The following is an 11556-nucleotide window of genomic DNA, read 5'->3' on the forward strand; positions in this document are numbered from 1 at the left end:
AAATTAGCATTTGCTGATGAGGATGATTCTTCCCTACCAAGCAGACACAGGGATGGAACAGGATTTCTAGTTGGCTCAACCACAGAGAAAAATGAAACACAACTTGGAGGTTATGGGCAGAGGCTCTGGGTTCAGAGGGACTTGACATGTGAGTCATTGGCTCTGCTGGGGGTCCTTGCTCTGGCATGTTGGGAAAGTTCCTTACTAAATATTTCTATTTCCTCATTTGTAAAATGAAGATAATAATAGAATTTACTATAGAAGGTTGTTGCGATGATTAAATAAAATTTAAATTCACTTAGAGCATGGCACATAATGAGTTCAATTAATGTTAGCTCTTACTATTCCGTGTGGTCAGCAAGCTATCTTCTGATTTAATTTTAACTCTCCGGATAGGTTTATGTACAGGACAGGATGGGCTAACTCATTGATATCTATACTGAACATTTCTGTACTCTTTTGGCTATTTATCAGCAGGTAAATATTAGAATGTAAATTTCATAAAGGCAGGGATTTTTTCTGTGCTTTCTTTCATGCAGTATGTCTAGCACCTTAAAAACAGTGTGGCACATAGTAGGTGCTTAATCAGTGTGCTGTTGAATAAACAACTGAATCTAGTTTCCTGTTTGTCTACTTTCACTATTTCTTCAGGTTGCTCAAGTGGTTTAGGTAGGGAAAAAAGAGAAAGTCTAGTTGAATACTTAGCACCATCTGACACAGGTATGCACTCAATAAATAGTAGCTTTTATGTTCACATGACTCTGGGCAGGTTTCCTGTCAACTCAAGAAATAATCACAGGTGAAAATAACTGGAAGAAATGGTTTTCTCTACACATGGAGTTTTTAGTCTAGAGGGGAAGCAAAGAAGTATTTAAATAAATTAAGATCATAGGATAATAAGGGAACATAAAATAGTAGGCACTATCCAGGTCAGAGGACTAGGAAATGTTTCTCAAACTTTGAAAAGAAGACCTAAAAGGCAAGTAGGATTTAGAAGGGTAAAGAAGTTGGTAAAAGATCCCAGACATATAGAAAAACTTGTGCAAAGGTCCTGAGGTAGGCAGAATCTTAGTTTTCTCAAAAGAGCAGAGAGAAGCCAGTTGACATGCTTGAGTGTGAAGAAAAATGAGGCCAGACATCTAGCTAGGGGAAGGACTATACAAAACCTTGTAGGTCAGGCTAAAATTTTAGCTAAGAGATCAAGAGGTCTTAAATGGTTTGAACAGTAGGGATTTAGAGCATCAGAAGAGATTTTTAAATGATTTAGCTGCTTTGAGGAGAATTGAAAGTACATAAGGCACATCACTGTGTATAGCCCAGGAAATCTGGCAAGAGAGGAGGAAGGGCAGAAGGTCGGCAGCAGCCAGCTCTGTTTCAGCATATGCACCAAGGGGCATGAGGAGGCCTTGTTTCTGATTAGTCAAATTAAACACGGAGGCAAAAAGACAAATTTTTTCCTGTGAGGAATTCTACCTGTCAGAGGAAAAATGGAAAAGATTAGATAATAAGATCTCTTTGTCCCTTTTATGCCTGTCACAGTGTCATTTGCATTCTCTATGAAGCCAACAGTGCTAGGCAGAAAAGGCTACCTGATTTGTCTCTCTTCCAGAGAGTTCCCAGGACAGCCATCTATTAACCTTGTTCTTCACAACCCTAAGAGGTGGGAAAAGCAGATCTTTTTTGTTTGTTTTTTGTTTGTTTGTTTGTTTGTTTATCTTATCCCACTCTCCTCTTCCCTACTCCGTTTATTTATAGATAGAAAACCTGAATTGCTGACAAACCAGGGGAACATAAAACATTATTATCAGGGACAAAAGTAGAATTAAAAACTAGTCTCATAATTCCAAGTCTTCATTCCCTCAGAATCCTTATTACAATGGAGGCATTAGACATGAAGGAGTTCTCTCTTTCAGAAGCATCCTCTCTCAAAGTGTGTTCTTTTATCATTAATTTTACTCTTTGCATGGAAACTTGTAGGAGGGAGGAGCTCAGTTCTCCCCACTTTATTTAGAGGTGCTATCCTGATGGGCACTCCACCCAGCTGTGTACTGGGCCTCTAAGGCAGGGTGTCCCAGGAGCATCTCCAAATCATTGCCATTTCCAACCCTGGTCCTGGCTCTCTTTCTGCATTTCCTCATTCAATGCTGCTTTTCCTTCCACCTTTTCTTCTACCTCAATCCCATTAACCAGAACACTGTATGCATTTAATTTCTTAACTATCCTTCAGATCACCTCCAGTCACCCTCAGATTATTCCCATTACTTTTGATTTTGAAGCAGCTGAAATCTGGGTTCTCGCAGTAAGTTCCGACTGTCCTGTCATGCTGCAGGCCAATGTCTTCTTACCCCTCCTCCACTGTCCTCACTGGCAGCCTACATGGAGACCTGTGATTTGGTTCCATTAAATCTTCCAATGACAAATCCCAACATTTGCATGAAAAATTAAGCTTAAGCACGGTACCCTAGTCTCTTCACGATGTGGTCCTTGCCTATCTCTGGGATATCACCATCCAGAATGTTCCGCCATGCTCCCTGTGTTTCAGCCGTACCAAATGACTTGCTGGTCCTCAGCTCTTGATCTAGTCCTCCATCACCTCTGACAGCACTGCCATCCCCTGACTTCTTCCCTGTTCCTCTAACCCACCATGGCCTTTGCACTGTCTGGGACCCTTTTCACCCAGGTATTTGCATGGCTAATTCCATTTCTTTCTTCAAGACTGCTCAGAGGTCATCTTCTCAGTGAGGTTTGCCCTGGCTGCTCTAATTAGATGTTTATACTGGTGCCATCACTGTGGCTCCAGATCCTCCTGACTTCCTCATTTCCTTTCCATATCACCTTTGAGCAGGCTGTATACTTTACCTGTTACCTTCATTGCTTACTGTCTGTGCCCCACTGCCTCACCCTCACCCTGCCTTTAGCATCTGAGTCAGGAGGGGAGGAGTTTTTATCTCATCAAGTTCATTGATGGACCCAAGACCTAAAACAGTGCCCGGCAAATAGGAGGTGCCCATACATTTTTTTTGTGGAATATTGAATTGTAAGTGTACATGCCATTTTACATCTTTATGCCCTATGTCTGAAATAACCTAACGTATCCTATTCACCCTTGTCTACATTGATACTTTCTGACTTCAAACATTTCTTATTTACCTATTGGTCTCCTCTATTTGTTCAGACTGATGTTATCTTTATGTGCCTCTTTCCTTTTAAGACCAAAACTAAAAGACACTTTATAGTATTTGTTGAACTCAACTGAATAATGTATTCTAATAAAAAATATGCAGCAAAAATACCCTACCTAATAGATCTTTCTTCCAGAGAGTTCAAAAGATAGTCATACATCCATCTAAACATAAGGACCAGGTACAAACCCACCATAGTTAAACCAGAAGAGCTAATTTCAGAGCCACAATACGTTGGTTCCATTAACTCTTTAGCTTAAAATGGGAGGTACTTTTGTTCAATTTGGATAAGTGATTGTCAGAGAATAGTTTTATCAAACTATTTTACCAGGATTTAAGAAAATACAATTTGGTATTGAAATAGGTGGTCTCAGACCAGATGGTTAGTGCATTCAGAGTTTTAGAAGTGGGGATGCTTTCTGACTAAAAATAAATTAGGGGAAAGAGAGAGTAGGATCATCATTACTTGGTTACTTACTTATATGAAGGACATTGTGACTTGTACATTTAATCCTTACAACAAACTTGTAAGGCATGATCTACATTTTACAAGTAAGTAAGCTGAGGTTCTTTGAATTAACATTTCTAATGTCACCCAGTAAGCAAGTGGCATAACTGGAATTTGATCTAAATCCCATGCGACATTTTATTTTGATATGTTGGAATCAAACACCCGGCCTTGCACATGCTAGAACAGTGCTCTGCCGCTGAGCTACTCCCCCAGCACAACCCAAATTCCTTCTGGCCACAAATCCCAAGCCCTTCACCCAGGACTGTGATGCCTGCCCTCCTTCCCTGTGGTTGTTTTATTTCCAGACTCACCTTCTTACACCTTATGCATTCATATATCTATTTTATTATCTTTGCATCTTTGCTGTTTGGGGTCTTATGACCCCAAGCACAATCTGGCATGTTTTCTGCAGCTCACTCCTTCTTTTAAAGTTCAGATCCTATGTTAGTATAGAACCTAATACAATTTAGTACAGACTGTGAATGCCACAAGGTGTCACACGGATGCCAACCACAGGATGGCTTTGCAGTGGCATCTCTTTCAATATCCTACCTAAAAAGTCCCACCCATGATTTTCAGTGTGGGCTGATTGGCTGACTGGCACTGGGCATTGATTAGGAAAGGCAGTTCAGTCATCCTGGATCTGAATTTATGCATTCCTGCTCAATAATTTCTAATTTTCTTAGACAAAAACATAACATTAAAAAAAAAAAAAAAAAACTCAAAAAAATAAAACAAAAACCAAGGTAGTGGGCATCCAAGGAAGTAGGAGGGGTAAAGCAAAATAGAATGTATAACTTGTGAACAGCCAGAGCTTATACTATGTTGTACCTCAGGACTGAACAAAGAACAGTCTAGTTAGATGCCAAGAAAGGACAAATTATGTTACCATTTATGGAGGACTGGTGTGGAACAACACACTTGCGAAGGTACTCAGAAGTCTATTCAACAGAAAACCTGTACCACATTATCTATTATCGGCCATTGCTGCCATGACCAACAAGTTGAAAGGCAAAGGAGTGAGGGACTGTCGTGGAACAAGAGTCCACATTCCAAGAATGATTATTGGAGACACTGACTTAATTTCGATCAGAAAAAGCATCTGTGAAGACATTTAGTAATCCAGAGCCTTGGCTTAGTAGAAATGTAAAGATGGCAATCACCTAGCATCCAAGGTCAAAAGTGAAAAATGTATGCTCTGGCGGAGACGCGGGATGTTTCCAGAAGCTTCACCTCTGGAGCCTGCTAGACTCTCCATGGACAAGGGTGAGCACAACTCAAGTCTATAAAGAGAGCAATCAATCTGTTGACCTACTGGATACTGCGATGGTCTCTAGTTTGACATCCCGTCATTTGTCTCTGTCACCAGTGAACTTTGGAATAAGATGTTCCACTTTTACAGCTAGGAGAGGCCTACGAGATTTAACTAATCCACCCCCTCATTGTGCTGATGAAAGTTCTGAGACATAGATAGATATAGAGATTTCAATTTTTCAACTTTTTTTTAGAACATGAAGTCCAAATACAGAAAACATTCTGGATTGTTCAGGATAGTGCTGAATTTGCATGGCCAGCCTGGTTGTTCCCATGAGTATACCTGTTTCTGTCAGAAAATGTGTTCCCATGTGGGATTTGGAAAAATATGATCACCTTATGGCTCAGAAAATAATGTTCCAAAAAATAAAGTGTTCAGAAAATCTGCTTTCACTTTTGCATCGGTGCTAAGGTACACAAGCTGGTGAAGGAAAAGAATAGAAACATGTTCTGCTCCTTTCCTTTTCTCCTTTTTTAAGCTTTCATAAAAACATGTGTTTTGAAGAAGAGACTGAATATCTGGAGGTTCCCCTGAAGCTAATACTGATAAAAGTAACAATAGGAAGAAATGCAGATCATGAAGAGGAAAAAGAGGTACATGGGCAGGGAACATGTGAATTCAGATTTAGCAGGTCACAGAATTTTCGTGACTAGTACAGGCTCTTTGAGGGCTGGAGGGTATGGCTCAGTGGCAGAGTGCTTGCCTAGCATGTGCAAAGCCCAGGGTTCAGTCCCCAGTACTGCAAAATGAAAAACACAAATGCCCTCTGAAAAACCATATTAGGTCTATGCAGCTAAACTGATGAACATTGCGGGTGGGATCTGAGTGTGAGAGATGCTGGCAGGAAAAAGGGAACATAAGAAGACTGCTAGAGATCTGCAGCACCAAGCACCTAAGACCCCAGGGAAGAATCAATGAGTGGAGGGAGTTGCAGAGTACTGCCTCTTTCCTCCTACAGTGTCCTCTTCTAGACCAGAGTAGAACAGAGTTCCTCAGAGCCTTCCCCCAGGGTCAGATCCCAGTGGAGCTGATAAGAAAGAAATGAAAAAGAAGAAAGGAGACCTCAGGAGACCTCTGTGTAAAGGAAGTGAAATTCACCTGCACCTTTGAAGAGAGTAGAATAGTGATCCTTTGTATTAGGCATAGGACTTTGTTTACACTAAAAATAGAAACATGCAAACCGAATTGCAGGCAGGTTGCCTTTCTCCTTCCTTATTCCTCCTTTCCTTCATTAGCATTGAACTATGCAAACATCCTGATCTCAAAAGGACATTAAATATTGGTTTGGTAGAGTCTTAACATCCAGGAACAACCAGAAGTGTTTACAAAGGGTGGCTGAGAAAGTCCTAACTCTAAAAGCATTGTAAGTGTAGTACTCCTCTCTTAAACAAAAAAAACAACCAGAACCTCTAAATACTTCCTAAGCTAAATAATAAAACATTACTTGATCCTAAAATTCAAGCAGTGGTTTGAGGACATTTCTTCAAATTATTGGCACTTCTTTAAATCATAAACACCATAAGAGATAAAAGTTTGATGCTGGTTAAGGAAAGATCTTTTTGTTTAAGCATTGCCTTCTTTTTCTGTGTAGATAAATAAAACAGGGTGTGTGTTAATAGAACCTCTTCAGATACTGAGCTTGCTCAGCACTTAAATTTTGTGCCCTGGGAGTACCTTTCAGTCGCTGAGCTGTTAACTCTGCCATGTGTCTTGTGCTTATTTTTCAAGTGAATGTTACCTCCTCCATTTTACTGAAAGCCATGGAAACTGATATTATGTCACCAAAGGAGCTGAGAAAAGACTGAAGCTGGAGAGCTAACAAATCTGACTTTGTACTTCCAGCTACTGCCTGGGTGTCACTTGTCCCTGTCCCCACATTCCTCTTCTGAAGAGAGCAACTGGCATTTGGGTTCCTATTTCTTTTGTATTTCCTGTCCCTATTAGAGGTTCAGTGTGAGGGCTGGGAAACTTTGGCTCTTCTGGTTATGTGTGTGATTGTGTTATGTTTAGTGTAGACTGAAAGATAGTTTTTGGTGTGTACATGTTTCATGTTTCTCCCCCAATAGCTAGATTATTAGCTACTTAAAAAGCAACCCTGTGTGCTTATCTTAAAATCCAAACGTGGTAAAATGCTCACTGCAGGGCAAGAATTGAATGGATTGCTTTTTAAAAAAAAATAACTGAGCTGGGCAAAGTGGTGCACGCCTGTAATTCCAGCAGCTCCGGAGGCTAAGACAGGATGATTGTGAGTTCAAAGCCAGCCTCAGCAAAAGCGAGGCACTAAGCAACTCAGTGAGACTCTGTCTCTAAATAAAATACAAAACAGGGCTGGGGATGTGGCTCAGTGGTTGAGGGCCCCTGAATTCAATCCCCAGTAACCCCCTCAAAAAATGAATGAATGCTTTTTTTTTTTTTTTTTTTTTGGTCTCTGATTGAACCTGCTTGGAAGCTCTAGTTCCAGCAGATCCTAGAAAATGGTGTTCCATGTTGACAAATCAATCCACTGTTGTTTGATTCAAAAGCTGATCTGTTTACATGCTGAGTGTATGCTCAAATTTAACAAATACTTACAGTTGTGTATTTGGGGCCCTAAGCATTCAGTATGTATTATGTCAGTCTTTTCTTTCTGATCCCTCCAGGACAGAACATTATTCCATTCTGTGAGCAACAGCTGCATGGATTGCAACCCTGCGGAGAAGAAGATTTTCATGGCCAGATGTGACCCTCTGTCTGAGACTCAGCAGTGGATTTTTGAACACATTAACATGACTGTTTTAGAAAAATTTAGCCACCATGCCAGCTCCTAGGAAGAAAGAAAGAATGATTACCTGCAGATTGTGAACTAAATTTTAGCCGGCATCTGGGTCAAAGGAGTCAGGAATAACATTTCCTAGATCCAGGAAGCCTGGTTTTAAAGATTTGTAAATGCCATGTCAACGTAGGTTGTCCTGAAGAACTTCCTGCATCTGAAGAACTTGGCTGAGAACCTCACCAGCTGCTTCTGAGAACTCGAGACTAGCAGTTCCCTTGCTGGCCAAGGGTGAAGATTATTTAAGGGACTTTTCAAAACAACTGCTGAGTTAATAAATCCTAGCATTTCTCAGGTCAAATCCTGCAGTAGTGAGTAGCTATGAATGGATCCTATTAATTGGGTGGGAGGGGGGTGGAAACAGAGTGCATGACTGCTCTGACAACCTGAGGACACCACAGGTGTAGAACTAGCCACGCTCAAGGGGTGAGCTGTACTCTTTGGTGCCATTCTCTAACTAAGAATGGGTTAAGCAGGTTTAACCCTTAAAAGTGCTGCAGATGATTTTAGAGTGCTCATACCATTCTGTTTCCTTTTGTTTTATTTTTAAACAAGGGTGCGATATTTAATATGGCTTAAATTACATAATGAAATGGACTTCCAGTGTTGCCATGTTTTCATTTACACTTTCCATTTTCCCTGTAGAACAGAAGTTACTTATTGTTCATAGAAGTTCATGCTCCATAAATCAGCTGAAGTTCTACTCAGTGCCCTTGTTATGAATCCAGTTAAGAACAACAACAATAAAAAACTATGCTACCAAGTTACTCCAAAGAAAGATTTCACAGAAGCAGCAAACCATAACAAGATGAAGGAGATTTCTCTAGGAAATCTATTTTTACTTTTCTATTATTTTTAGAATTTTTAAAGTCTGATGTTTGTCCAGTCATACTTTTTATTAAGGAAGGAAATGGAGTGAGGTTGATGTAATTTGTTTAGGAGATTCTTAAACCCAAATAAATCTACACTCCAAGTGACATGTAAAAATGACTTGGTTTACTTCAATTCTATTTAATCAGTTCCAGGAACATAGAAGTGGTTTTATTTAATTACTTGGGGAGGGGGGCGGTTTGTTTGTTTGTTTGCTTTAGATTGTTGATATTAATGATGTTGCTGTTTTATTTGGAAGCCCATAAAAAAAGTTACCATTAATAAAGTGCTTCTGACACCATTTTCTGTTAATGGGGCAATATTTCAGAGGTCAAGAAAGGAATAATTTTTTAAAAATGAAATGGTATTTTTAATCCTTAAAAGAATGTTATACTTTTCAATAATGATGGATTTGGGGAGGAATATCAGGTATCAAGATGGAGCTGTAGAGGAAAGAATCACATTTATTTACACATTTCTTAAGTTTAATCAGGTACAAGAATGTTTTTATTTTGCATTTGTTATTTTTCATTTAACTTGGTTTTTTGGTTCACAAAAACATTATGTATTGTCATAGATATAGACCACTGAATTTTAGAATTAGGAAGACTCCTGAGATCCAATCCCCTTGTTATTTTTAGATTAATATCAAAAGCCCAGAGAGACCCAGAGCTCCTGGCAGGGCTGACAGGTCTTCTGACCTTTATTCCCATGTATTTGTCTCCTATTCTGTGCTGTCTCACTCTGTGGCCCAAGGTGGTTCTGATTGTTATTCCAATTTAACTTGAAATTTCCAGATATTAGATAAGAATTCTATGCTTCCCTGGGGATGCCCACAAAAGTAGCCTTCATCTTCAGAATCTTTAATATATGAAACCTCTTCTTATAAATGTTCATGATTTTGTTCTCTCCTCAAAGTCTAATCAAAATGCCCGGTTGAAATGCTCTGCTAACAGTTGGGGAAGAGTTATTTCATTATCTTCACTAGCTTTTCAAGCACTCTTTTGAAGAGCTATTCTTTTTAAACCAACTGTCACAGATATTTTGTATAGGTCAAGAGATCTTGAAGCATTCAAAATGCATAGAAGAGAAAATCAATAGTGAGAAATTAACCTAGGTGTTGAATACTTCTAAAGAGTGAGTGAAGATTCATCTCAAGTGTTCAGAGAGCCATCTGGCTCTAGAATTAGAGGAACCTATAAAAATTCACATCATGTCATTAAACAGTTGACTGCTATTTACAGTTGTACCAAAGAGACAACCCAGGGTTCTGTACCCTGGGAAGCCCAAATGTGCAATGATCTCTTAGGATGCTATCATCCTAATTTGCTAACTAGGCACAATCCTTGGAGAAAAACAAGAATATGTATCATCTTAGCGTGGCACACAGTGATCAACAAAGATCGGTCTATGAGTAAAAGAATGTAACATAAGAATTAACAACTTGCTTAAATGAAGGCAAGATTGAAACATTAAATTCAAAATTGGAACTTCAAACTGTCGAGCAATTATTAAAAATGTGCACACGGGGAACATACATATAGAATAAAATGAAACCTCGAGAATCCACCCCTAAGCAAAAGGGCACAGTACAGTCAATAAGCACATTTAAGAAGGCATTTCTAATGCCACTGAAGGATAAGACTCTACTTGTTTGAGATACCACTACAACCATTCTGTGAAGTATAAAAATCCATGCTTGCATTTTTTATTGACACAGAAGACTGAACAGTCCTCAGAAAGACTTTCATTCCTGCAAATGACGTGTTTAGAAAATTGGACAGTAGAGTACATACCTATCCTATTATCAGAATGGGAAGAAAAACATCATAAAGTTAATCTGGCCACAGAAACTGCTACTTCTCCATAATAAAATATAACTTGCCAGAAGCTATAAAATACTTAATTTTTTTAAATCCTTCTTATGTATTTACAGAGAAAAATGCTATGCTGTAAAACAATTGTGAACTAATTGTGGGATTTATACTTTTTCCAGGGCTGGATTGATACCATGGCAATAATAATGTATTGGCTTCTATGTCTACTGTTATTTATTTTGAAAAATATTAATATGCTCACAAGACTGTTTTTAAATGTATTCACCATATCAGAAGCCTCAGTGAATAATGCAAGTTCCAGGATTATTTTGTGAATTGATAACATAGAACTTTATACAATAAATGAATAACTCATAATGCAAATGAACTTGCAGTCAATGAAAAAAAGGTGTTAGGCCATTCTTTTCACGTTTCTTGCAAAACATGAAACCAGTGCCAATACTCAACGCCATCTTTTTCGGTGGCAATTACATGTTTTAGAAGAAGATAATGGTCAAAATACAAGTAAGCAAATATCTATTGCTTTCACATGAAAAACTTCTGTTTCAATTCTTTTATAACTATCTCCATAAAGAAACAGCAAAAAAAAAAAAAAAAAAAAAGGCATCTTTTATTAGAAAGACCAGAACTATAACGTTTATGGCAGACCCTTCAAAAGGACAATGATGCTTTGATTACAGAACTGGCTGTCCAGCAGTCATACGAGGCGACACCTGTCACTGGGTGATATTCATGACCTTGGACTTCACACACCTGAGGACTCAGAAGAGAATTAATGGCAAGATGTGCTTTTACCTGCCTGTCTTTCAATATTACAGAATCTCCCAGGGGTAAGTGGTTTCCCCATCCCTCCCCTGGAGAGGAGTGCTAAGTTAGATATTTTCAGAATTTGAAGCTATCCTAACAATATGACATTGTGAACTTTGATTTATCCCTAGGGACCCACTTAATAAAATTTCTTTAGGCTTCTTACGCTGGCAGGAATTTAAGGCTATAATACACTACACAAACAGGTGCTGGAAATAAGGCAT

At 38.9% G+C, this 11556-nt stretch overlaps 1 protein-coding gene across 1 annotated transcript in view; it reads left to right on the forward strand.

Annotated features, from left to right (window-relative positions):
- The window catches only part of GALNTL6 (polypeptide N-acetylgalactosaminyltransferase like 6), a 1118676-nt gene extending 1109807 nt beyond the window's left edge, over positions 1-8869 (forward strand). The window contains exon 13 of the mRNA XM_079142956.1: positions 7648-8869. Coding sequence (XP_078999082.1) covers positions 7648-7815 — 168 coding nt within the window. The 3' untranslated portion in view covers positions 7816-8869. The remainder of the gene's footprint in view (positions 1-7647) is intronic.
- Positions 8870-11556: the final 2687 nt, after the last annotated feature.

This window comes from Sciurus vulgaris (assembly GCF_902686455.1).
Source record: "Sciurus vulgaris genome assembly, chromosome: 5".
Lineage (NCBI taxonomy): Eukaryota > Metazoa > Chordata > Mammalia > Rodentia > Sciuridae > Sciurus > Sciurus vulgaris.